This window comes from Diaphorina citri, unplaced genomic scaffold (assembly GCF_000475195.1).
Source record: "Diaphorina citri unplaced genomic scaffold, Diaci psyllid genome assembly version 1.1 scaffold299, whole genome shotgun sequence".
Taxonomy (NCBI): domain Eukaryota; kingdom Metazoa; phylum Arthropoda; class Insecta; order Hemiptera; family Psyllidae; genus Diaphorina; species Diaphorina citri.
Genome location: NW_007377734.1, coordinates 200,168 through 226,114, shown reverse-complemented (window position 1 = coordinate 226,114; position 25,947 = coordinate 200,168). Strand labels below are relative to the sequence as shown.

General features: G+C 37.7%; 6 protein-coding genes and 1 long non-coding RNA gene across 7 annotated transcripts in view; 3 read left to right on the top strand and 4 right to left on the bottom strand.

Moving 5' to 3' along the window:
* Window positions 1-132: 132 nt before the first annotated feature.
* Window positions 133-967, top strand: LOC113466606 (transmembrane protein 41B-like). The gene is made up of 2 exons (XM_026822157.1): window positions 133-368; window positions 733-967. The coding sequence occupies exons 1-2, from the start codon at window positions 148-150 to the stop codon at window positions 950-952; spliced, it is 441 nt and encodes a 146-aa protein (XP_026677958.1). The 5' UTR covers window positions 133-147; the 3' UTR covers window positions 953-967.
* Window positions 968-1,421: 454 nt separating this feature from the next.
* On the top strand, window positions 1,422-5,069 carry LOC103507236 (transmembrane protein 41B-like). The gene is made up of 6 exons (XM_026822149.1): window positions 1,422-1,648; window positions 1,983-2,178; window positions 2,442-2,570; window positions 2,939-3,137; window positions 3,386-3,560; window positions 5,041-5,069. Exons 1-6 carry the CDS (start codon window positions 1,612-1,614, stop codon window positions 5,067-5,069), a joined length of 765 nt encoding a protein of 254 aa, XP_026677950.1. The 5' UTR covers window positions 1,422-1,611.
* Window positions 5,070-5,302: 233 nt separating this feature from the next.
* Window positions 5,303-6,047, bottom strand: LOC113466605. Its single transcript, XR_003390955.1, has 2 exons — window positions 5,647-6,047; window positions 5,303-5,561 (listed from the first exon to the last, which is right to left on the bottom strand). It is a non-coding gene; the product is annotated as an uncharacterized LOC113466605 (long non-coding RNA).
* A 1,886-nt stretch (window positions 6,048-7,933) lies between these two features.
* On the top strand, window positions 7,934-11,762 carry LOC103507227 (proteasome subunit beta type-6-like). The gene is made up of 6 exons (XM_008471678.3): window positions 7,934-8,148; window positions 8,399-8,466; window positions 8,952-9,083; window positions 9,504-9,633; window positions 10,299-10,443; window positions 11,565-11,762. The coding sequence occupies exons 1-6, from the start codon at window positions 8,065-8,067 to the stop codon at window positions 11,699-11,701; spliced, it is 696 nt and encodes a 231-aa protein (XP_008469900.1). The 5' UTR covers window positions 7,934-8,064; the 3' UTR covers window positions 11,702-11,762.
* Window positions 11,763-12,050: 288 nt separating this feature from the next.
* On the bottom strand, window positions 12,051-13,863 carry LOC103507226 (proteasome subunit alpha type-5). The gene is made up of 3 exons (XM_008471677.3): window positions 13,591-13,863; window positions 13,033-13,329; window positions 12,051-12,834 (listed from the first exon to the last, which is right to left on the bottom strand). The coding sequence occupies exons 1-3, from the start codon at window positions 13,721-13,723 to the stop codon at window positions 12,491-12,493; spliced, it is 774 nt and encodes a 257-aa protein (XP_008469899.1). The 5' UTR covers window positions 13,724-13,863; the 3' UTR covers window positions 12,051-12,490.
* A 1,243-nt stretch (window positions 13,864-15,106) lies between these two features.
* The window catches only part of LOC103507235 (E3 ubiquitin-protein ligase RFWD3-like), an 11,226-nt gene continuing 385 nt past the window's right edge, over window positions 15,107-25,947 (bottom strand). Inside the window, exons 2-9 of the mRNA XM_008471687.2 lie at window positions 23,560-23,758; window positions 22,184-22,335; window positions 21,573-21,713; window positions 20,501-20,752; window positions 19,400-19,637; window positions 16,138-16,354; window positions 15,631-15,869; window positions 15,107-15,177 (exon numbers count right to left, since the gene is read on the bottom strand). Of these exons, the coding sequence (XP_008469909.2) occupies window positions 15,107-15,177; window positions 15,631-15,869; window positions 16,138-16,354; window positions 19,400-19,637; window positions 20,501-20,752; window positions 21,573-21,713; window positions 22,184-22,335; window positions 23,560-23,758 (1,509 nt within the window). The remainder of the gene's footprint in view (window positions 15,178-15,630; window positions 15,870-16,137; window positions 16,355-19,399; window positions 19,638-20,500; window positions 20,753-21,572; window positions 21,714-22,183; window positions 22,336-23,559; window positions 23,759-25,947) is intronic.
* Window positions 18,300-19,040, bottom strand: LOC103507225 (probable cysteine protease RD19D). The gene has a single exon (XM_008471676.3). The coding sequence runs from the start codon at window positions 18,932-18,934 to the stop codon at window positions 18,356-18,358; it is 579 nt and encodes a 192-aa protein (XP_008469898.1). The 5' UTR covers window positions 18,935-19,040; the 3' UTR covers window positions 18,300-18,355.

The window sequence follows — 25,947 nt, the reverse complement described above, 5'->3', positions numbered from 1 at the left end:
TATCAACAATTTATTCTCAGATCTTTTGCAAGCCCACATGTAAAACAAAGATTGTTCATGTGTTTTTATAATTTATTTATTTTTTGTTAACTTCAAGCCACTGATCCTTTGAAGAAATTATCTATGAGACCCCCATTAAAAGAGAAAATGTATCTACTGAGTTACTATTCTTTAACTTTCCCATATATTTTCAATTTCCTATGTATATGTTTTAGTACATTTGTACTTTATTCTTCCAGAGACGAGAAGAAATTCATCAAGTTACCATGGAATATCACTGATGCTCAAAATCTCGGCAGAGTTCTAGAAAAACACAAGGACAGACATAAAGTAGAGGTGTTTGTGTCACTTGTGTTTGTGTATATATTGTATCCTTTGAAAACTTGATATATTTCCTATTAGTTAATTTTTGATATTGAAAATACTTCCCAAGGTATTTTTCCTAACCTACAATACTTGTTGGGGGGGTATGTAGATTGCATAGCTTACTGGTGTTGTAGCATATTTATGCAATAGTATGTCCCTCATCACATAGGTATGTGAGAACATACACAATACAGTTAGGTGCCAGGTTAACATCCAAACAACAGACATCATTTTCAATTAAAAAAAAAGTGTGCAATATTTTGTCCACACTCACCATTTTAGGAATCAAACCAAGGCCTTTTGCCTACCAAGTACATTACCACTGGATCCACCCATTGTATTTTTCTTTAACTGTCATTATCTCAGTCTCCAGTCATTTGCCATCCCTGGTTCTATCTTCCTCTCTATACTGTCCGGCTTCCTATACCCATTCCCACTTGCACTGAGTCTAGTCTGCTTTTGTTCAGCTACGGGAGCCTCTGTGTGCTATCTGATATCATTCTTCTTAGGACGGGGCTTGGTGTACAAGTTCTTTCCAGAGCAGGCAGCCAAATATGCTGCATTGGTAAGTGAAAGTTTCCATTGATTGGTTATTCAATACACAAACATTTAATAATGATAAAAATATCTCAAATGAGATTGAGAGGTACAAGGAAGAAAATTAGAACAATTCTATGGGAAGATGGGGCCAACTTGTAGTTTTGATATGTCTCTCTCCCTTTTAAATCCGCCCCGGGCGGGAATCGAACCCGCGGCCTAGCGCTTACAAGGCAGACGCACTACCAACTAAGCTAAGTAGGCTGGCTTTTAGTTTTTAAAAGAAGGTTTATAGTCTTGACACCATTAATTTTTTGACGCGAATCTATTTTCACTGGTGCACAGTTCTTTATAAAAAATACCGTACGGTAAGGTATCAAAATATGGCGTACGGTAATTCCGACAAAATTGTACGGTAATCTCATGTGACCAATCTGGCAACACTGGGAGGTTTTTGAGAGGTTTTCAGGTTTTTTTTGTGTGTTTACTTTTTCTGTGGTGATTGTGATTAGTGTAGTGAAATAGTGAATCTGTGCAAAGTGCAAACTGATTAGAGATAAAGGATTTATCATTTATCTAATAATCATTGTTCTAATCTAATATCAATGTCATGTTCTAGAAATCTAGATTCATACTTGATTGATTTTATATAAAAAAAAATGCAAATATTTGTCTAGATTTGACTCTTCCCTGTGAGATTTCATTGATATGTGTGTCTCAAACACAGAAAACAGGGACAACATTGGTAAGTTAGGTGGAACCAGGAACTCCCCTGTAATCATAGTAATAAATAATAATCTCTTCTAGTTGGTATTAAGATCCTGTTATTCTGATACTAGTAGTTGAGGGCTCAGTCAACAGATAAGGTTCGCTTCATTCTTGGACTTATAATTTATTATATCAAACTCAACCCATTCTTTAGGGCTGTTGAACATGACAATAAATATTAAAATGTCGGAAAAAGTTAAATGGACAGCAAAAATTTCATAGACATTGCCCAAGTAAATGGACAGCATTTTTTTTTTTTTTTTTTACAATTAAAGCTGAACAGATTATAATTTATGTAACTTTTTTTTTAGTCCAAGCAAGTACGGATAATGGTGTTCCCCCTCCTGTCATGACAGCTACAGTAGAACCTATTCCTGGCAATTCAACCAACATGCCTGTCAAACATGTGTCAAACACTTGTTTCTCTATCACTGCTCTGATCTCAATATTTCTCATGGTGTCTGTGATGCTTGTATATATTTACTTCAATTTCCCCACACTAAATGCGTAAGTGAATTCATGTAAGATTGGGGGGTAATAGAAAAAAAAAGATCTTTTGCAAGCCCACATGTAAAACAAAGATTGTTCATGTGTTTTTATAATTTATTTATTTTTTGTTAACTTCAAGCCACTGATCCTTTGAAGAAATTATCTATGAGACCCCCATTAAAAGAGAAAATGTATCTACTGAGTTACTATTCTTTAACTTTCCCATATATTTTCAATTTCCTATGTATATGTTTTAGTACATTTGTACTTTATTCTTCCAGAGACGAGAAGAAATTCATCAAGTTACCATGGAATATCACTGATGCTCAAAATCTCGGCAGAGTTCTAGAAAAACACAAGGACAGACATAAAGTAGAGGTGTTTGTGTCACTTGTGTTTGTGTATATATTGTATCCTTTGAAAACTTGATATATTTCCTATTAGTTAATTTTTGATATTGAAAATACTTCCCAAGGTATTTTTCCTAACCTACAATACTTGTTGGGGGGGGGGGTATGTAGATTGCATAGCTTACTGGTGTTGTAGCATATTTATGCAATAGTATGTCCCTCATCACATAGGTATGTGAGAACATACACAATACAGTTAGGTGCCAGGTTAACATCCAAACAACAGACATCATTTTCAATTAAAAAAAAAGTGTGCAATATTTTGTCCACACTCACCATTTTAGGAATCAAACCAAGGCCTTTTGCCTACCAAGTACATTACCACTGGATCCACCCATTGTATTTTTCTTTAACTGTCATTATCTCAGTCTCCAGTCATTTGCCATCCCTGGTTCTATCTTCCTCTCTATACTGTCCGGCTTCCTATACCCATTCCCACTTGCACTGAGTCTAGTCTGCTTTTGTTCAGCTACGGGAGCCTCTGTGTGCTATCTGATATCATTCTTCTTAGGACGGGGCTTGGTGTACAAGTTCTTTCCAGAGCAGGCAGCCAAATATGCTGCATTGGTAAGTGAAAGTTTCCATTGATTGGTTATTCAATACACAAACATTTAATAATGATAAAAATATCTCAAATGAGATTGAGAGGTACAAGGAAGAAAATTAGAACAATTCTATGGGAAGATGGGGCCAACTTGTAGTTTTGATATGTCTCTCTCCCTTTTTTCTCTCTTTCAAAATAAAGTTGTCTAAAGTACCTTGAAAAAAAAAAAAAACTAGGTACCCACTCTTAAGATGATATCCATTTTTTCCAGGTGCTGAGGCACAAGCACAACCTGTTCAGCTATATCCTATTTCTACGGGTCACCCCATTTCTTCCCAACTGGTTCATCAACATTGCTGCTCCCGTTGTAGATGTGCCAATTTTGCCATTCTACTTTGGAACGTTTATAGGTAAGAATTCTCCTCCGTGTCTTTTGGTTGTCCCTAGTGGGTATCACACTAGGCTTACACACAGGAGGTCCCGGTTTTGATTTCCGGTGGGTCAAGGTTTTTCAGCTCTGTACTTGGAGTTCAGAGTGCACGCAGCCTTGTGAGGACAATTGAGTGGCTACTTAAATCGAGATGAAAAAATAGTTTTTGGGCGTTTTTTTTTTTTTTTTTTTTTTTTCAAACAAGGTATTAAACAAACGAAAATTACAAAAAAAAAAAATAATACAAATGAACTTTTTCTCACTTTAGGCGATACAAACTTTGGAAAAAAAAATAGATTTGTGTGTTGGTTTAGTGTGTACTCGGCCTAGCAAAGCTCCCAGTGTACAAAAAATTCACCCCTCTCTATCTACTTTGTAAATAATAGTTAAAAACTAGGGGATTGATTATTCCTGCAAAGGTAAGGCTAAAAACTAGGGGATTGATTATTCCTGCAAAGGTAAGGCTAAACTAGGGACCACAAAACGTGTTTTGGCACTAAAAACTGACTATCGAAAATTGGACCCGATTACATTATTTTCCTTCCTACCTATAATTTATAAGGAAAGTATAATAGCACGGTTTTTTTTTTTTTTTTTTTTTTTTTTTTTTTTTTTTTTTTTTTTTTTTTTTTTAATGTAGGTATTTGTTTCAAGTTTAAACTAGACTGACTTCGCTATAAAACCCTCACGGTCCGTCGTACCATAGTATGAATTGCCTCTAGATATGTTTAGGTAACAGTTGATTTGAGACAAAATATATGTAGGGTCAATCCCGAAAGCGAATAGAGAAAGAAGATAGGATAGGAGAAAGCAAGTCGTTCCAAGAACGAACTTTATATCTTAAAAGGATAAAATCCGCCCCGGGTGGGAATTGAACCCACGACCTAACGCTTTCAAGGTAGATGCGCTACCCTCCAAGCTAACTAGGCTGGCCTAGAAAAGTATAATGTTGTACATAGTTACAAGCAACACGTGAAGCAATCACGTGTTGCTTGTAACTATGTACAACATTATACCTTTCTATCAGAGAAATGGTAGCAAAATCCTAAATGTACCTTTCGTGCTAGGTACGTTCGCTAGTAAAGGCTTACAAATCTGATGGCCATGGACTTTGTTACAAGGGGTGAGTTTATTGACCAAACAAAGTGAAGGTCTACGTTTTAACTCAACCATTTTGCATTTGATTTACTTAGATGTTTGTTCAAATCTGATGAACAGAAAATTGCAATAAAAAAGTATACAAGATTGGCAAGTGTGTGAAATTGTGAATACATTCCTTTTTACCTAAAAATGGTAATTTAATTATTGTGTCCCCATCGATTGTTTCTTTAGTTGAACTTTCTCAAATAGAATAGTTGCTCAGAATTAGGGCAAGTGTTCGTCAGTTCAGTTCTGTTTACCTTTGTTATAAAAATAATTAGCATAAGACATAATTTTATCATGTCCCCACAATTCTCACACGGTCTATAACCAATTTTTACTTTCTATTACTACAGCAAATCTGATGAACAGAAAATTGCAATAAAAAAGTATACAAGATTGGCAAGTGTGTGAAATTGTGAATACATTCCTTTTTACCTAAAATGGTAATTTAATTATTGTGTCCCCATCGATTGTTTCTTTAGTTGAGCTTTCTCAAATAGAATAGTTGCTCAGAATTAGGGCAAGTGTTCGTCAGTTCAGTTCTGTTTACCTTTGTTATAAATAATTAGCATAAGACATAATTTTATCATGTCCCCACAATTCTCACACGTTCTATAACCAATTTTTACTTTCTGTTACTACAGTTATAGCGAAGCTATACTAGTAATGAGAAAGTATTGCAGTCGGTCCAAAGTTTTATTTTTGCCAAGAGCCTCTAGAATATTCTAGTAACGACTTCGCACTTCACTCTGAGAATATTGTACTATGGGAAAAAACACTTGGAAAAAAAAGGTGTTGAAAAAAAGCTGGCCGTTTTTATTTCGTAGCAATGAAACAACTGCTACATTAGAATGAAACGACTGCTTATTGTGACCTGTGTCGTTTTTTCTACGCGTAGAATGCGTAGTTAAACGTCAGAACAACTGCTACATTAGAATGAAACGACTGCTTATTGTGACCTGTGTCGTTTTTTCTACGCGTAGAATGCGTAGTTAAACGTCAGAATCGTGTGCCCCTTGTTTTTCATCTTGTCACACGCTCTATCTCTCTATGTAATAATTCTATTCATTGTACATTAGTTATCTTTATTTCCATTGCAGTTACCATCACATAATTCTTAAGCATATACATTGTTGCTGTTCATATATTCACTGGCGTATATCCCGCACCCGGTGCTGTGGAGTGGCACTGGACAGTTAGGGGGCCTCTGGGCAAAAATTGCGGGTCCCAAAGAATTATAAAATATGCCACTGTGTTTAATATATTGTATTAATTAAATAAATATTATGAGTATTGAATTCTTTCTACTTGATAACTTTTGAGACTTGGGTCTTATTCTACTTATAAACAAATAAGCTAATCATAGTAATAATCTCTTCTAGTTGGTATTAAGATCCTGTTATTCTGATACTAGTAGTTGAGGGCTCAGTCAACAGATAAGGTTCATTCTTGGACTTATAATTTATTATATCACCTGAAGACATTTGTTAGATTCTTATAAACTCAACCCATTCTTTAGGGCTGTTGAACATGACAAGAAATAGTGAATCTGTGCAAAGTGCAAACTGATTAGAGATAAAGGATTTATCATTTATCTAATAATCATTGTTCTAATCTAATATCAAAGTCATGTTCTAGATTCATACTTGATTGATTTTATAAAAAAAAATGCAAATATTTGTCTAGATTTGACTCTTCCCTGTGAGGTTTCATTGATATGTGTGTCTCAAACACAGAAAACAGGGACAACATTGGTAAGTTAGGTGGAACCAGGAACTCCCCTGTAATCATAGTAATAATCTCTTCTAGTTGGTATTAAGATCCTGTTATTCTGATACTAGTAGTTGAGGGCTCAGTCAACAGATAAGGTTCATTCTTGGACTTATAATTTATTATATCACCTGAAGACATTTGTTAGATTCTTATAAACTCAACCCATTCTTTAGGGCTGTTGAACATGACAATAAATATTAAAATGTCGGAAAAAGTTAAATGGACAGCAAAAATTTCATAGACATTGCCCAAGTAAATGGACAGCATTTTTTTTTTTTTTTTTTACAATTAAAGCTGAACAGATTATAATTTATGTAACTTTTTTTTTAGTCCAAGCAAGTACGGATAATGGTGTTCCCCCTCCTGTCATGACAGCTACAGTAGAACCTATTCCTGGCAATTCAACCAACATGCCTGTCAAACATGTGTCAAACACTTGTTTCTCTATCACTGCTCTGATCTCAATATTTCTCATGGTGTCTGTGATGCTTGTATATATTTACTTCAATTTCCCCACACTAAATGCGTAAGTGAATTCATGTAAGATTGGGGGGTAATAGAAAAAAAAGATCTTTTGCAAGCCCACATGTAAAACAAAGATTGTTCATGTGTTTTTATAATTTATTTATTTTTTGTTAACTTCAAGCCACTGATCGTTTGAAGAAATTATCTATGAGACCCCCATTAAAAGAGAAAATGTATCTATTATCAAACTAAAAAAATAAACGAAACTCAAAATGTTGGTCGAGAGCGGAACATTTCTCTCCCGCAGTCTCTGCACTCTGTGTATTTCTAATAGAGATTTTAGCGATCAAAAATTGATCATATCTCAGGAACGGTTTAGATTTTTGCAAAATTCTTTCTTATTTCAGCTTTCTAGGTGTTGTGGTTCAGGAGATAGAGCGATCAGTGTGTGAAATATGAATGGATCTTGATTTTATAATATAAGATTACCTACCTACCAATGTAGTTTTTTTTTTTATCATTATGTCATTAAATTAGAACTTTGAATCAAATTATATGTAATTATTGAAAATAAATCATGTTCTGTTCCTATTGATGGTGGTATATCTTTTTAACCCTTACCTAGGTAGTCTTTACAGTTCCTGTGCTTTATGGGAGGAGTGAAAAGATCTTTTTGAGGAATATAAGTGGCCAAACGGTAGCACTCGTATTTTATTTCAAAAGTGCGGAATAAAAAGAGTACGTAGTAGGTAGGTACTGGTACCAACTGGAGTACCTGTCGCTTTAAAAATTATGTGAAGTTAGCCATGACCAATTATATGAAAGTTGAGCCATCGCTTATACCCTGTTGTATGTGAAGTCAGCTATCGCTTAATGATATATTGCTTGTGAAGTGAGCCATGCTTTCAGGGAGGATTCAGTGCTTCCCAAATAAAAACGGTAGGATTCGTGAAATCGGTCTGAAATAACTTGCTAACTTCTCGTTCGTACGCAAATTTGCCAAAAGTTGTTTTTGTTTCGTCCGGTCCCACAGTGATACAGCAAGAAAGAAGAACGGAACAAATTTGTTAAGAAATATTTGAAAAAGCTCCAAGTCCAAGGGAATTCCTTTCAAAACCTCTTAAATTTCTTTACTAATAATGTGGAACAAAGATTACAATGTGAATGCTTATCATGGAGGTGTGGAAGCACCTGACTGGTTGACTGCTAAACACAGCTGTGGAGTAAGTTGAATCAAAGGATAAGTTTCTACTTTCATGGGATAGTGATGACTACATTCATAGGAATAGGTAGTTATGGAACTCCCGATAGTACTTGTAGACTGTAGCTCAATGCTTCATCATAGATAAGCATTAAGCCTAATACCCGCCACACAGACAGTCAATGTGTGTGTCTGGTGGAAATGTAGTGAGACCCTATGTCTTTTAGACAGTCTGATCAACTAATGCTTTAAACTTTATTTTCTTATTCCAGACAACCATCATAGCAGTGGAGTTTGATGGAGGTGTTGTAATTGGGGCAGATTCAAGAAGCAGCACAGGGTAAGTACTTAAGTATAACAGGAAATGCAGGTGAATCTTGCATATTCACAATAGGCTATATACTTTTTCAAGGGCCCTCTGGTTTAATGGTGGATCCTCCAAATCATAGACAGGAGCCCCTAAATGCCCAGGGCCAGTGCATATCTTCTAATAGATATTACATTATTCCCAATACTATTTACAAGTAGGATTTTAGAGCTGAGAACCTTAGGTTCTAAAAATTATTGGATCTTGATTAGATTAGTGATTTTTTTTTTCTTTCAAATGCATAAAACATTAACAAACATAGTCAATCAGGAATATAAACTCATGAATGATTAATATTATTTTTCATGTTTGAATTTCAGAGCTTACGTCGCCAATCGTGTAGCTGACAAATTAACACGTGTGACTTTCTTTCAAATGCATAAAACATTAACAAACATAGTCAATCAGGAATATAAACTCATGAATGATTAATATTATTTTTCATGTTTGAATTGCAGAGCTTACGTCGCCAATCGTGTAGCTGACAAATTAACACGTGTGACCGATAATATTTACTGCTGCAGATCTGGGTCTGCAGCTGATACTCAGGCCATTTCAGATTTTGTGTCTTACAACCTGGATTTGCAACGGTAGGCATCTATCAACATTGAACTCTTTTTTGGTGTCCCATTTTGCAAGTAAATTTTTAGTCCAAAATGTGTAACGACTGATAATATTTACTGCTGCAGATCTGGGTCTGCAGCTGATACTCAGGCCATTTCAGATTTTGTGTCTTACAACCTGGATTTGCAATGGTAGGCATCTATCAACATTGAACTCTTTTTTGGTGTCCCATTTTGCAAGTGACATTTTAGTCCAAAATGTGTAAGCAATGGGTTAAAAACTTCAAATGTTCTCATAACATTTGATATTCATCTGTAGTCTACCAGAGGTCAAATGCTTAGGAGTCAAGGAATAGAACAATTTGTAATACCTATAAAGGGGAAACGTGCCAGGAATACTACTTCTACAGATTCTACACTACTAAAGATTTTTCCTGTACATTTCAGTATGGAGTTGGGAGAGGAGCCCTTAGTCTATTCTGGAGCCAAGTTGTTCCAAGAACTTGTGTACAGTTACCGAGATTCTTTGACAGCTGGTATTATCTGTGCTGGTTGGGACCGAAAGAAAGGTGGACAGGTAAGACTTCAATGTTGTTCATTTTGCCCTCTAGCCTCAAATCAGGAAATACATAATAGTTTGACAGTAAGGAGAAAGCAAAGTAAAAAAAACTTGTTTCATTTCCACATGATACTGTTTTTGGACAGATTAATGCTGGTTGGGACCGAAAGAAAGGTGGACAGGTAAGACTTCAATGTTGTTCATTTTGCCCTCTAGCCTCAAATCAGGAAATACATAATAGCTTAACAGTAAGGAGAAAGCAAAGTAAAAAAAAAAAACTTGTTTCATTTCCACATGATACTGTTTTTGGACAGATTAATTTTTGCATTTTCAAGTTCCAATGTTAGTGCAATAGTCCTAAACTAAAATGGATGCGGCACACAAGGGATCAAGAAGAGAATGCCTTAACATAATAGTAATAAGTTCCAAGGTTGTAGAAAATGGCACTCTGTCTAGCATACTATTTGTCAATCATTATTTTGTCTAGCATACTATTTGTCAATCATTATTTTTTTTATAGTTATTATTTCCTTTCATTATTTTGTCTAGCATACTATTTGTCAATCATTATTTTGTCTAGCATACTATTTGTCAATCATTATTTTGTCTAGCATACTATTTGTCAATCAGTTTTAAAGCCTTCATTTAAATTTTTTTTTTTTTTTTTTTTTTTTTTTTTTTAGGTCTACTGTATTCCTTTGGGAGGAATGCTGATGAGACAAAAGATGGCTATGGGTGGATCTGGTAGTACCTATCTGTATGGTCATATGGACAACCAATTCAAAGAAAATATGACCAAGAAGGAGGCCATGGACTTTGTTACAAGGGGTGAGTTTATTGACCAAACAAAGTGAAGGTCTACGTTTTAACTCAACCATTTTGCATTTGATTTAGATGTTTGTTTGTGTGTGTGTGTTTATTTGTTCCGCTATAACTCATGATTGCCTGGTCTGATTTTGATGAACTTTGAAATTTTGAGGTTCTTGAATCAAGACACGTTGATCCTTGAAATTTGGTGTCCCAGGTCCAAATTTTGGTCCAAACTTATGATCAGTTTTGGTCCAAACTTATGATCAAGCCAATAGATAAATTACCGCATTTCTGACCCTTGCATACTTTTGTGTTCTTTATACAAAAATAATTTTGTCAAAAGATCCCAATTCTTAATAAATCTACTGCTTAAAAAGGTCAACCATTCTTTAAATCTTTTGAGGTATTGTAAATAAAACCTATATAGGTATGTCCTCTTTTTATATAAGATGTTCCTATGTATAGGTGGTTTTTTTTTCTACAAAAAAAAACCCCTTTTTTTTTTTTTTTTTTTTTTTTTTTAAAAAAAAAAGTTCTAAAACAACCCTTCTTCAATTTTATTCTTTAGAATGATTGACAGGTTTATAGGTATTCTAAAAAAACTGTCACCTCTTTTTTTTAGATGTAGGAATAGGATATCTATAGGTACCTACCACATAAGACGTGTAGATACTTTTACTTTTATTTCTGTTTTGATACACATGTGTATTACATAGGTTTACCCATTTAGCAAAGTCTCAGCTTAGGCAAAAGAATCTGAGTGAGGTCTACAGTTCACAGAACCACTAGTTTACCCTCGGTAAGTAGTTTTATTATTAATTTTGAAGCAGTCCCCCATTATCAAAGATCAAAGCTATGGCTTTATTCAACCAGAGCCTTGATAATAACTAGCTTTTTATTAGGGTAACATGTCAGCTATTGCTGCTACCGAGTTCCATGCACATCCTGAAATGAATTGGAACTGGTAGTAAGTGTAGACTGTAGAATGTTGGTATTTATTTATTTTTGAAAGCATTATATTTTCCTTTTTTTTTTTTTGTATTGTTGGAATTTAAAAGCAAATGACGAAGCAAATGAACATTTCACATTTTTATTTTTGAGAAAAAATATCTAACTGTATCCCATCTGTTTTGTTACAGCTATCTGTCATGCAATGGCCAGAGATGGAAGCTCAGGTGGTGTGGTACGCCTTGGGGTCATCACAGGGGAAGCTCCTATTGAGAGACATGTCATCTATGGCAAAGACTTACCCTATTTGACCAGTGATGTCAAATAAAATCTGCCTTATGATTCATTATTGTATCTTATATTTCCAATTTTTCTTCACATGAGCTCTATAAAACAAGATGTTGCTTGCTTTTTTTTTATACTTGAGGTATTAACTTGTTATAGCTTACAAAAAAAAAAAAAAAAAAAAAAAAAAAAACTTGGTATGATTCAAGTTTAAGAAGAACCTTTTTCCATTCATTATCCTCATACATCCAATCATATATGGGATGCATGTTTTAGGTACAAAGGTAGATGGGATAAAAAGAAGTCAATCAATTTTCTTCACAACTATCAGGATAGGTAATTAACTCTTATTTTTTTTTCTTTTTGAAAATAAAATAAAGACTTTGAAAAAATAATAATCATAATATGATTTATGGATTTTTATTTTACAATTATCATGCTGTTAATTTATTTTTCATTCCATATATTTTTTTTATTTTTATAACAGAAGGCTTTCTCCAAGATGCTGTTGCTTAAATACATGTTGTATTTAAAATGACTACTGAGGTAAGACATGTTGTCCTATATTTTTGGAGGAATATTTCGACCATAATATATTCAGAGGACAATAGCTCAGGTCACAAGAAGAAGAAGAAGGAAATAGACGAAACATTCATAACAATCAAGGGACCTGATTTTCCCATTCCCCCTTTTTATCTTTCCTTATTTTTATTGGATAGAAGATTGAAAATCCTCTACCTTCGAGGTTTGTTATCAGCTCCTTCCCAACAAACAATTATTTGTTCAAAATGATAGAAATCAAGGGTAAGATAAATTGTAATGTGGAATTAATTTAGGGGTCTCCAATGACAGCAACATCAGGTCTGGTAGGATCATGAATGGAGGACACTTTAGACAGTTCCTCTTCTAGCTCTTCCTTGGAATACAAGTGGTACATCTTGTCAGCAGTTACAGTACACAGTTCCACATTGGTTGAGTTGAGTTTCTCTTCCATCACTTGTTTCAAAATGGTGAGCACATGATTGATGGCTTCTTTCAAAGTCATACTCTCATGGTAGACCTCTTGTAAACTTTGCTGAGCACCTTCGGAACCAGAACCAATGGCTTTGGCATCAAACTGAGTGTAAGTACCAGATGGGTCCAAGTGGAACAACTGTGGTCCTTTACTGTCCAAACCTAGACAACAAAACAATCCATTTGAATTAGGACTTTATTTATTATTATTATTTTGACAATTTGTGAGTAATAAATTAAAGAATTTATTTTTCCAGAACCTTATTTCAGTACCAACCTAATAATTGTGAAAATATTTGAGGAATAACAGTATCAAGGTACTAAAAAATGTATTATTAGACCAAAAATTAATATACTGACCTGCAAAAAGCATGGCTACACCAAAGGGTCTACTCATAGCACTCTCTTCATCAGAGTCACCAAACTGAATTGCTAGATTGGATACAGCCTGGGCTACTGACTCGATGTCCATCTTCTCGTCATATGTGAACCAATGATTTGCACACTCAACTCTAGCTCTGTCGGTGAGGATTCTTGAATCAGCAATAAGACCACTTGCAGCACAGCCAATGTGTTTGTCTATTTCAACAATTTTCTTGATTGAAGAGGGTTCCATGAGGACAGATGTGATTCTTTTCTCAGCTGCTAACACAACACCTGTAATAAAATAATTTGAGTCATTATTTGTGGTAAAGACCTTACCCTGAGGTCTACAGTCTCATGTTTGGATATATTTAATGAATTTTCCGAGTACCTACCTATCTATATGTGTGCAGTGGTGAACATAGAGTTACAGTATAGCTGGTAGGTGGATGCATGTTTTTGTTAAATATGCATTGAGCTACACACAAACCTTAGGTCAATCTAGGTGACTTATGGACTACAGAGTAGTTTACATATTCTGAAAACAACAGTTACCTTCGGACGTAGATATTCCAATAGCCGTAGATCCAAGCTTGATTGCTTCAATGGCATATTCTACTTGGAACAATCTCCCTTCAGGTGAGAAGGTGTTGACACCACGATCGTATTCACTGCGTGTAAGAAACATGATGGAGACGAGAAAACTGACTTCTATAGAAAGAAAATCTTGAAAATAAAGCCTGGAAACTATATACTTTTTACTTTTTTATAAGAAAAACCTGAAATTAGATGATTCCGGATTCCGGTGAAAAATGGAATGACAAAACAAAATTTTGTTTGAAATTTTTGGGAACCACTGTGGCACATCTGTTAATGTAGGAGAAGTTAGTTATCGGTTTTTCACAGGATGGTACAACACGTGATGTGAAATTCCCTTGCTTTTTTTGTAAACAAAAAGTAAACACGTGACCATAACCTTTCCTTTTTTTTGTTTTCAGGTTTTCACTTTTCCTGAAAAAGATTTCTGACTTTTCTTTTTTCACAGGATGGTACAACACGTGATGTGAAATTCCCTTGCTTTTTTTGTAAACAAAAAGTAAACACGTGACCATAACCTTTCCTTTTTTTTTGTTTTCAGGTTTTCACTTTTCCTGAAAAAGATTTCTGACTTTTCTTTTTTCTTGATAGCCCTGTAAGCAAAAAGTCCAAGTCCAAACTTTTTATCGTCAACTAAAAACACCCAAAGTGAAAATGGCCATGTTAGCAGAGACCAAGAAGAAACAGAAATGGAGCTTAAATCCAAGAGGTTCTGCATGGATGAATGGTAAGCTCTTACAGACTTTAAAATGAATTTTTAAGCATTTCTATTGAAATCAGCGTGTTTCGAACTTCCTTTATCAGCGAAGAAAAAAAAATCTGGTTGTGCCCCATTTTAATGATACCTGCTGGAATTCAAATCAACTTCATTTACCTCCCTTGAAGTGTCCTAAACTTGCTCATTAGGTCTGTGTTCTATCGAAATCACAAGATGGTACTTTTCTAATGAAGAGTCATGCCTCAAAACTGAATTGATGAATGCACTATTAATGTGTCAAATAGGTTGGTAGTCTCAAGCACTATTTCACTAATCATTTGCTAAAACCATTTTCTCCTCCTCCATAGATTCTTCAAAATTTGGAGAGAAATTGCTACGTAAAATGGGTTGGTCTGATGGACAAGGTCTGGGCGTTAATCAGCAAGGAATCAAAGAACATATTAAAGTGAAAGTCAAACAAGATGGAAAAGGTGAGTATGTTTATTATAAGTAAAAAATATATCCTTGTTATCAAAATTGCCCCAGAGATATTTATTATTGTGGTCAAAACACAGATCTGGCTATGAGGAGGCTTGGATTCAGTATGCAATTTAATATCTATGTCATATGAGAAATAATCAGTTGCAATAATAAAAGTAATCTACTGCTACTAGGGTAAAGGGACTTTTTAGTCCTAAAAATAATAATAAAATAAAATAAACACTATTACATTAATATTTATTCTTTAGAAATTCAGTAGAACCTCAATTATATCAACTAATTGGGATGTCCCGCCACCTGCTCAGGCCAGATGTAGGAGCGAGTCAAACTCGGCGCCAGCGAACCTCCTGCGGGGAGAAAAATGAGATTTTTTTCCAAAGAAGTTTCAGAGAGGAAAAAAGGTACCTAACTAAGCGCTTTCATTTGTCCTAAAAAAATCGTGTACCGTATAGATAAAACTCGTACCTAGGTACTCTTAAAAGTTACTTACCATACTCTTAAATATTTGTAGGGAAAAAACAACCAACCAAACAAATCTTTCTTTTCTTAAATGACTAAAATGGTCTGAATATCTCATCTAAAATGGTCTGAATATCTCACCTAGACTGATCTGAATATCTCACATCTTAGAATGGTCTGAATATCTCACCTAGAATGGTCTGAATCAGACTGAGCACGGGTTTACCGTCCGGACTCTGGTCTGACGTAAACACACGGTGTTTAATGTTGGGTGAAGGTGTTCTGAATATCTCACCTAAAATGGTCTGAACATCTCACCTAGAATGGTCTGAATATCTCACCTAGAATGGTCTGAATTAGACTGAGCACGGGTTTACCGTCCGGGCTCTGGTCTAACGTAAACACCCGGTGTCTAATGTTGGGTGAAGCTGCAGCGGGCCGGGAAGACAAGAGCACCTGGTTCTTACTCGACAAGTAGGACATGGACATGAAAGGCCCGTCTGTGTCGAGTAACTCGAGACTGTCCTCGTAAGCGTTATTGTCGAGTGCCGTGGATTCCAACGCCAACACTGCGTTCAGTCTGGGGGGAAATGGCGGGGTAAAATTAATACAATAATAATCAAATCATCATCATGAATTATTTGTGGTGAAGCAATAGCCTAGGAAAAACACAACAGAGTATAGAGCTCTTGCTCTCAGATTTATTTGGAAAAGTAATGACATGACTGCAAGGTTATTCGAGAGAGAGAGAGAAAAGAAAAGATGAAACTCACGACAAATGGCGTGCAGGCGTGTGATACCCACTAGTTCACGGAGGCTATTCCACTACTATTGTCTTTTCTACTTACTTGCACACTAGGAATCCGCCGCGCGGTAGCCCCCGGCCGGGCCCCGCCTTGACCCCTATAATGGACACCACACCCACATTGGTTCCGCCCGTCGCTATGGGATGTTGCCACGCGGTCTGGCGCTTATCGAACCGGGCTAGCTGTCCGTTCACTCCGCCCACTAAGAAGAGGTTTGGGTTGGTCTGATCCCACGCGCACGACCAGAGGGCGTAGTCCGCTGTGGGGAAAAAGATGATATTGTTGGTGTTGTTTCAAATGTTTTTTTCCACTTTTTTTTTTTTTTTTTTTTTTTTTTTTTTTTTTTTTTAATTTTCATATTTGATTTTTGTTCCAGGCTTGGGTTTCAAAGAGAATGATCAAGTATGGGTTGAAGTTGAAAATGAATTTTCCAGTCTTCTGTCAAAATTATCTTCTCAGTCTGACAAACCCATTTCTGATTCCCCAACATCTGTTGAAGGTGTAAACCGTTCTCTTGAAGAGCAATCCAAAAAATCCAAAGCCAGAGTTCACTATCAAAAATTTACTCGAGGGAAAGATTTGAGCAGGTACAGCAAGAAAGATTTGGAATGTATATTTGGAGTGAGCAGCAAGTCGACTGAGTCCAAGCATGAAGAAAATGAGAATTTTGTTCAAAGTGGGAATATGTCAGATTATTTCAAACAGAAAAAACTAAACATAGGGAGTGAAGTAGAAGGCACAAACACTAAACCTAATTCAGAAGAAGAAAAATCTGTGGACAATGAGGAACAAGACCCTAATGATGAGGAATTTATTGAGGGTGGTGCAAAGAAAAAGAAAAAAAGAAAGAAAGCTAAGAAAAGGAAATGTGAAAACAATGATGTAGTTGAACTCAATGTAACAGAAGCTGAAGATACAAGTAGTAAAAAGAAAAGGAAACATGAAGTAAATACTTTCAGTGAAAATGGTGAAGTGATGGAACCCAATAAATTAGAAGCAGAAGACAAACATAACAAAAAGAAAAGGAAAAACAACAAAGAGATCAATGATGAAAACAAAGTAGAAGAACAGGAGGGTGGAGAGGGTAAGGAGTCAAAAAAGAAAAAGGATGATGTTGATAGTAAAGAGGAAAATGAAGAATGTGAAACAAAAAAGAAGAAGAAAAAGAAAAAAAAGTCGAAGGCTGAACATGACATATTAGTACACCAAGTGGATGGAACCTATGACAGTAGTGAAGTTGAGGAATTCTTAATAAACCCAACTGTAAACCTAGAAACAAACTGCACTCCGAATGTTGAAGAAATCAACAAACCTAAAAATGAGACCAATACGAATAGCAAGATTACTCAAGGTAAACAAGTTAACCAGAAAGTACATCAAGTGGCAAAACAAGCTAAACTCAAAACTGAATCCATAATACTGGATAGGAAAGACAAAGTGATCGAAGATTTAAGTAAAAAGAATGAGGAGTTAAGTCAACAGGTTGATGCTATTGTACAGACAAAAATCAGCAACTATCTCAGCCAAGTGTTTAACAGGAAAGATAAGATGGTTAGTACAAATCCTGTACGAGAGTTGAAAGAGAAGAGAAAGAAAATGATCCAAGAAGAAGAGGGTTGTGTTCAGTTCAAAGGAAGTAACCTGGACTGTCTGGTTGGTTATTCACATTATTAGTTCTTACCACCTGGATAGACATGTCAAGTTTTAAGTCAGGACTACTGTATCTGTTCTCCAAAAGCTGTTTATTACTTATTAGAGAAAATAAATTTGCGTACGGGGCTGTGCCCAAATGTGTATAGTGTAAGAATTTTCCAGCTTCCTTTTTGAACAAAATACACAACCGTTTAAGGTGTGCCCATGCCCACACATAGTCTAGCCATCCACACTGCCTCGATAACATAGATTCATCTCCTCGATCGACGGCTGGTAGACTATGTTTGGACAGATCTTCAGAGTGCTGTTTATTACTTATTAGAGAAAATAAATTTGCGTACGGGGCTGTGCCCAAATGTGTATAGTGTAAGAATTTTCCAGCTTCCTTTTTAAACAAAATACACAACCGTTTAAGGTGTGCCCATGCCCACACATAGTCTAGCCATCCACACTGCCTCGATAACATATATTCATCTCCTCGATCGATGGCTGGTAGACTATGTTTGGACAGATCTTCAGAGTTGAATAGAATATACCTTGTTTATCCTGCTCGAATGAGACTAAAAAGTCCCTTTACCCCAGCAGTCTAAACAAGGTCTCGTGTATTTTATGGGTTTAATAACAAAAATACACCGTTCAGAGTACGGGTGCATATCCCCCCATACGACTCAATACCACACGCGTTGGTTCCACGCTCGACAGTAAAATACCCGTCATCAGGACCCCACCGCCCCCAGCTATTCCTAACTATCCACACAGGTACTTGATGCCTCATGCCGTAGCCCACTATCACCACCGCGTGATTTAGGTTCTCAGACGGACAGACGTCATTCTTGCGTATTAGCTTTCCGTTATAATCCTGTAGCAGTGCCCCGTTCATCCCGGCTACTAGCGGGCCATAGTGATACAGCATACGGCGAAACGTGTCCGATCCGTTGAACACCAGAAAATCGCTCACGCGAACTTTGACTTTTCTCGCGTCGTAAGCACATCTCCCCGTGACTCCGTTTTGGTTCCGGAACGGATAGTCAGCTTCGGCCTCGAGACCGGCATGTTTTAAGTATTGGATGGCCTTGTTGAAACCCCCTCCCTGACAACCCTGGTTGTATATGTTGCACTCAATGAGCTGAGACTTGGAGAGGGGGAGGAGAGTGCCGTGTTTAATAGCGTACTGAGACTCGAGCATGGCTGTGGGAGGGAATGAGTGTTGGTGAGTGAATAAACACTAAATTCGAAAAATCGGATGAAACTTACGAGAAGTGGGAACGGGCCTCTAGGCCGCAAACGTTTCCAGACAACCCCAGTATTTCTCAACAATGTCATTGCTGGCTTCCAAAGCTGGATAAGAATTTAGGTGTGCTTAGTTCATGGGAGAGTTAAGGGAACATAAAGGACAACTGGGAGAGTTTTTGATACCTATCCTATGGAGGTGTTGGTATAGAATTATAGATAGATAGTCGTGACCCGTGAGAAGTTGGAAATGAGCGACAGATGCCTTCCTAGGTAAATTTGGAATGATGTCTGGATTTTTTACAAGTGCCTGCCATTTCTTCCCTTGACTTTACCAAGTCAATGCTGTGATATCTACAAAAGTTGTGAAAAAGCTTTGCTTTACTACAAAGAATTTGTGATTCGATTGATTATCACTCACTATGGAAGGTATAAATTCGAGTCCCCGTTCGCACGTCTATCAGCTTGGCAGTCTTGTCGAGAGAAACTATCAGGAGCAAGTCAGAGTCCTGCGGATGAAACATCACGTCCCGAATGGTCTTCTGCGACATGAGATAGAACTTGTGCACGGGCGGCGAGGCTCGATTCACGACCTGCAGACTGAGAAGCGAGTACCCGAACCCGCTGAATATGTGCGTGTCTGTCTGGTGCGTAGCGAGCTGAAAACCGTTTGACATTTTTTTTTTTTTTTTTTTTTTAATTAAAAACGTGAAAGTCCCCCTACATTGATCCTGGCGCTCGCAAAGGCTAGCCTAGCCCTGTTCATAAACGCCACCCCAATGTTTTAAATAAATGAAACTCAGCCTAGTTAGCGTGGTTTCTAAAGCGTCTGCCTTGTAAGTGCTAGGTTACGGGTTCGATTTCCGCCCAGGGCGGATTTTATCCTGAAGGGATAAGGTCCGTTCTCGGAACGGCTTTCTTTCTCCTATCCTGTGTTCCTTCTCTTCGCTTTGGGGACGATAAGACCCTAGCAGTTACAGTTCCCTCTATTAAACGGCTTAAAAAAACCAGAACCGTTTGACATTTTTTTTTTTTTTAATTAAAAAAGGGAAAGTACCCCTACATTGATCCTGGCGCTCCCAAAGGCTAGCCTAGCCCTGTTCATAAACGCCACCCCAATGTTTTAAATAAATGAAACTCAGCCTAGTTAGCGTGGTTTCTAAAGCGTCTGCCTTGTAAGTGCTAGGTTACGGGTTCGATTTCCGCCCAGGGCGGATTTTATCCTGAAGGGATAAGGTCCGTTCTCGGAACGGCTTTCTTTCTCCTATCCTGTGTTCCTTCTCTTCGCTTTGGGGACGATAAGACCCTAGCAGTTACAGTTCCCTCTATTAAACGGCTTAAAAAAACCAGCCATTTCCCGATTTTCAAAATTTGGACCGATTGCAATAGTTTCTCATTACCTTGTATAGGTTCCCTATACGTATGGATAATAGAAAGTAAAAAGTGGGAGTAGTCCCCCTGCATTGCGTTTCTCTATACAAGCCTAGCCCTGTTCGAAACTCAGCCTGCAAAGTAGACTTACCAACAATTTCTTGGTTTCATCATAAACGAGAGATCGTGCCAAGCCCAAGGTTCCTGTACTATTCTTACACAATGCTATGGACATATAAAACACAGGTACTTTCGAGCTAAGCTCCTCTTGTCTCAGCTCTTTCTGATGCAGGAGACCTTGCTTTTCAAGGCCCTTGTAATGATTCAGTTCCTTCTCCAGAGACGCCATCTTGATTTTCACGGTCGTAATTTCCACTTTGTACTTGGAATTCTGGATTTTTTCCTGCGGGAAAGAAGAGGAGATTAGCTTTTTAACTAAGGGGGCCTCTGCGTCAAGAGGGGGGGTAAACATTGTGGAAACTCAACAAACATGACATCTAGCGGAGGAATTACAAACCGATTTTGTACTTGATGCTAATCGAAGGTCTGTTTTTCATTCCAACGTGGGTGCGATGCGAACCCAACGTGAAGTGACGCGTGTTTTTCATTCCACTTCCCCTACTTTAGCTTCAACGCTGCGTCTTAAATCCCTGATGGAGCTTCAGGTTCCACCATATTGTAATTGTATTGAGGGAAATGAAAAAAATGTTTCGTAATTTCTCCACTAGATGTCGTCATGTTTGTTGAATTTCCACATTTTACCCCCACTCCTGACGCAGAGTGAACGTCAAGTTGTCGCCGCATCGATGCGGCGTAGGAATGAAAAACAGACCTCGAGAGTCCCTTCCGGAATTTAGGACGCGGCGTTCACCCGAAGAGATACGCCAGGAGGGGAAGTGAAATGAAAAACACGCATCCAGTTCACGTTGGGTTCGCATCATCGGAACGATAAACAGGTTTTGTTCACGCAATGGGATGTTAGCAGTTAAACTGCTTCTTACAACAGGGGGAAAAACCCTCACGATGTTAAATAAAGAGCATTCGATTATGTGACTTTTTTCAGTCAACATGACTGAACTAATGAGATTCCGCTTTGGACGTCCGCACTTGCTCCACAAAGCGGAATCTCGCAATCTCATTCGTTCAGCCATGTTTGACTATAAAAAAAGTCATATCGAATACGGCTATACTATCCACTTTTCTACGTGAACAGCAGTCCTTACCTTTTCAAGTTCAGTCGTCAACTGATGTACTCTCGTATTATCCACAGCCCGGAGATTACAGCAGTACAGATAACGTATGTCTTTCAGACTCGCCTTCTTATTACATGTGGGACAGCGTCGATTTCCATTGGAACAACTCACCTGAAAAGATGATCAAGTCAGAAGAAACTAATCATAGTGCTTGTGCTTACACTGCTCGAATAGGACTAAAGAGTAAAGGGGGACTTTAAATTAAATTAAATTAAACGGGGAGTATACCAGCCTGAATTTCCCTTGCTAAAGAAATAGCAAAAGTTGTGTGCGAAGGGCATCTGCTCGTAAAATTTGTAGCCACACCCAACTGTCAGCCCATAGCAATCACCCTAGTTAGGGCTGATTGAGAGGCTGACAAAAAACGCCCAGCTTCCATCCCCAAGCAACCACCCTCTTTTGGGGTGATTAGAGGGCTGCAAAAAAACCCCCCCCCCCCCCCCCCCGTCTATACACGGGAAAAGGAGAAAAAAAAGAAGACAAAAAATATCTTAGTGTGTTGTTACACCAAGTTGGGTGGAAGATCTCATTTCTGAGGTACCCCATTGCAAAGGTAGACTTAATTTAAATCACATACATACCTTCAGCCAGCGCTCCACACAAGAAAAGCCAAAGATGTGTCCACACTTGAGACAGACAGGTCGATGCGGCCCCACCGCGGTGTACGAATCGTAGCAAATGTTGCAGCCCACGTCCACACCATCTTCATCCTCTTGAGAATCGTCCAGACGAGCTGAGAACATTGAACGAAATGAGTTCCAAGTTTTATCTCAACTTTTTTATTCATTATTTTCAACTTCAACACAACAATAAAACATACTGTCGGGATCAATAAAATCTGGCCAAGATTCAACCAGAATCCTCAGGCCAGGTTTCTTCTTGCTTCTAGTAGATGGTCTTCCTCAGAATTTGGGCACTTCCGCACAGTATTATTTTTTAGTAGTCCGAACGACACAACTATAAGATCAACAAGAGGTGTACTTTCACAACGATACAAGGATCGTGTTATATCTAGCAAAGGGGGGATGTTGTGTTATGACTTATGACACTTAAGATTGCGTTGGATTTTATATTGGAGGATGTTTGAGCCAGCTAGTAATCAAGTTGAGTCATGTCATCTTGGTACTTCAAGTGAGTACCACATGAAATACCTTCTATTACAATAAGGAGAGCGAAGCTATACCAATGTAATCAGTACACAAAAAGCCCACTCGGTAGCTTAGGTGTAGGGGCAAACAGCCCTAATATTTGGTGTATACGAATCCCACGAATGAGAAAGTAGAGTGACACTATTCATGTCTTCTGAATGTATACTTCGATTTAGCTTCTAGCCAGAGATAATTCCTGGGGTCGAGTGGATTCGAACACATCACTACCTTCAGGCACACTCCATTTGTCAAGGGTCTAGTGTTTACCTTGCCCTTAAGATCAATTTAATCTGAAGAAAGCCAGCCTCCACCATGGTTAGAACCTTGGGGAACCCCCCCCCCCCCCCCCAAAAAAACCTTCAGAAACGCAGTCTGATCGAATTTTGAGCGCCGCAGGCGAAATTTTTCACAAAAATGGTCTGACGGGCCACATGTGGCCCGCGGGCCGCTAGTTGGAAACCCCTGGTCTAGATTATGTATGAAAAAAGAAATTGTAATACTGTGTTGTTCAAATGCAGTGGAATGCAAGGGATCCATTTGGGGGACTGGATTCGTTTGGTTCACAGTACTTAGAAAAAGATAGGGATTCCAAAGAGAGAATTAAAAAATAGCTCGTTGTGAGTATCCTGTCTTCCTTCTCTCTTCGATTTCGGGACGATAAGACCATAGCAGTTACAGTTCCCTCTGTCAAACCTCTTAAAAAAAATCTGAAGAAGAAATTTGCTGATGAAAATTTGTGATGAAACAATAAGTTGAGAATAAAGTTCCAGTATGCATGCGACTGAAATAACATTGAACCTCATACAAACCTTTCTTAGAAACGGGAGACGAATGTTTTCTCTTTTCCGAGGTTCGAACCGGCGTACTGGGGGCTTCTAGTCCGAGCACTACGACTCCGGGTGCGTCCTGGTTTTGTACACTGGGGTTCACAGGTTCGGGATGGTTCTGCGGGATCGAATTGAGAGAACTAGGCGGCGGAGCTAATGGGCAAAAAGAACAAGGGATTTGCTGTATAATTCAACATTGAACCCCGAGTTCCTGTTGAGGGTCTAGATCAGGGGTTTCCAACTTCCATGTGTATGCGGGCCACTTACTACATTATCCTGTCTTCCTTCTCTCTTCGATTTCGGGACGATAAGACCATAGCAGTTACAGTTCCCTCTGTCAAACCTCTTAAAAAAAAGTACACAAGTTTTCATTTGTTTTCTTTGTTTGCCGAAGTACTTTCTTGAGAACCCGTCTACCGTCTTAACCGACATTTTAATTTTACAAGTAAAGAAACCTTGTGCTGACGGTGAAAAAGAAGGGTGGAAGTTGTTGATTTAGATATTATGTAGAATACTAATCCATTAAAAGTAGAGGTATACTCTCAGACTCAGAAGATATTCGGTTTTCTTGACCCTTATTTTTATTTTTTTATTTATTTATTTTTTTTTTAGGCGACATAATTATATTTTGGGTTTCCTTCATAAAGGTGTGATTTATGAAGAACTCGGGAGTTTTTCCGGGAAAAATCAGTAGAAATCTGGATTTTATCGATAGGATATTTATTGAGTGGAATTTTAAAGTACCTCTATATGTGATTTTATTGGCGTTTTGAAGTACATAATTTTCTCAGTAATTGATTTTGAGATGCGAGCTAAAGGCGTGTCCAAACATAGTCGACCACCTTTAGGCTGCGATTTCATTGGGTAAGATTAGACAAGTTAGTCTTACGCCGCGACACGCGCCGTGTCGTTACTTGGCATTTGATTTATCATTTGATCGCGCAACAAACGACCTACTTTTCAGCGTTTAATTCGATCGTCAGGACTTTTCTCGTCTAAAATTCAACTGAACCGCGGCCTTATTTGAAAGAGGAGGAAGCTTCCCCCCTCCTGTCCTGCTATCAGGTGTTCCTGTTATCTCGGTCTAACAAGAGTAACCCCTCCCTATCTCTATCTCTCTTGTACCTCTTGATTTTGAGATGCGAGCTTAAGGCGTGTCCTTAAGCTCGCATCTCATCTCGCATTAGACAAGTTAGTCTTACGACGCGACTCTTACGACGCGACACGCGCCATGTCGTTACTTGGCATTTGATTTATCGTTTGATCGCGCAACAAACGACCTACTTTTCAGCGTTTGATTCGATCGTCAGGACTTTTCTCGTCTGAAATTCAACTGAACCGCGGCCTTATTTGAAAGAGGAGGAACAAGTGACAAGTCAGAACGCTAAGTTCTTATCAGTTCGGACGCATCGTTTGTTTTCACTTAACAGTTCATTAGGTGATAAGAGACTGTGTAATAAGCCGGTCCCAAGTATCAATATTGGTCGCATTGAAAGTTTCCATAGACTTCGTATTTTTCTTTCTCCAACATCGGTGGTCGTGAAAGCGGTCGAAAATTTTCCCGGTCGTCCGTGTTTAACTCTTGGAATTTTCAGTAATTTTTCCGAGAGTTAGTTGTTAGTTCTTGGACAGTCGTTCAATTTCCCGGTCGATCGTTCTTGGCTTGCTCATTTTAGTGTGGAAGTGTTCTTGAATCCAGATCGGCCCGTATATTGATGCTGAAAATGCGACTTTTACATCTCATGTGAGTAAAATCAGTACCTACCTACCTATGTGTTTATAAAATACCCAATGTAATAATACAGAGCGTTCGAAAAGTCTTGGAACCCCTGAATATTTTTTGAATGGCTAAATATGAGAAATTGAAATTCGGGGTGGTGTTTTATCTTTTAAAATTCAACTTTTTGAAATAGTCGCAAAATTTTTGCCGGAGCTAAATGGGTCAACTTTAAAATCTTAAATAAGAACCCCCTGATTGTGATAAATGAAATTAAAGGCCTTAAAAACTGTAGTACTTTGATACAAGTTTGGGCTCGATCCAACAACCAGGGCCGAAGTTATGGCCTATTCAATTTTTAATTTTTCCATGTTCTTCCGTCAATAGACTAAGCACCCAAAATGGGAAATTCATTTTGAAAAGTGATTTGACGGAAGAACATGAAAAAATTAAAAATTGAATAGGCCATAACTTCGGCCCTGTTTGTTGGATCAAGCTCAAACTTGTATCAAAGTACTACGTTCTTTAAGACCTTTGATATGGTGTATCACAAACAGGGGGTTCCCATTTAAGATTTCAAAGTTGACTCCCCTGGGGCCGACCCTGACTCCGGCAAATGCACATGTGTGTTGTCTGCTTCTTTTTTTTTTTTT

Bases quoted from the DNA above. Each gene is read 5' to 3' on its own strand.
- LOC113466606 (XM_026822157.1), top strand. From the start codon at position 148: ATGTATCTACTGAGTTACTATTCTTTAACTTTCCCATATATTTTCAAT. The intron at 369-732 runs GTATCCTTTGAA...TCATTATCTCAG, and splicing joins CTTGTGTTTGTGTATATATT to TCTCCAGTCATTTGCCATCC.
- LOC103507236 (XM_026822149.1), top strand. From the start codon at position 1,612: ATGTGTGTCTCAAACACAGAAAACAGGGACAACATTG. The intron at 2,179-2,441 runs GTAAGTGAATTC...TTATTCTTCCAG, and splicing joins AATTTCCCCACACTAAATGC to AGACGAGAAGAAATTCATCA. The intron at 3,561-5,040 runs GTGGGTATCACA...CTATTACTACAG, and splicing joins GTGTCTTTTGGTTGTCCCTA to CAAATCTGATGAACAGAAAA.
- LOC103507227 (XM_008471678.3), top strand. From the start codon at position 8,065: ATGTGGAACAAAGATTACAATGTGAATGCTTATCATGGAGGTGTGGAA. The intron at 8,467-8,951 runs GTAAGTACTTAA...TTTGAATTGCAG, and splicing joins GATTCAAGAAGCAGCACAGG to AGCTTACGTCGCCAATCGTG. The intron at 9,084-9,503 runs GTAGGCATCTAT...TGTACATTTCAG, and splicing joins TACAACCTGGATTTGCAACG to TATGGAGTTGGGAGAGGAGC.
- LOC103507226 (XM_008471677.3), bottom strand. From the start codon at position 13,723: ATGTTTCTTACACGCAGTGAATACGATCGTGGTGTCAACACCTTCTCA. The intron at 13,330-13,590 runs GTAACTGTTGTT...ATTTTATTACAG, and splicing joins TGGAATATCTACGTCCGAAG to GTGTTGTGTTAGCAGCTGAG. The intron at 12,835-13,032 runs GTCAGTATATTA...TTTGTTGTCTAG, and splicing joins TGTAGCCATGCTTTTTGCAG to GTTTGGACAGTAAAGGACCA.
- LOC103507225 (XM_008471676.3), bottom strand. From the start codon at position 18,934: ATGCTCGAGTCTCAGTACGCTATTAAACACGGCACTCTCCTCCCCCTC.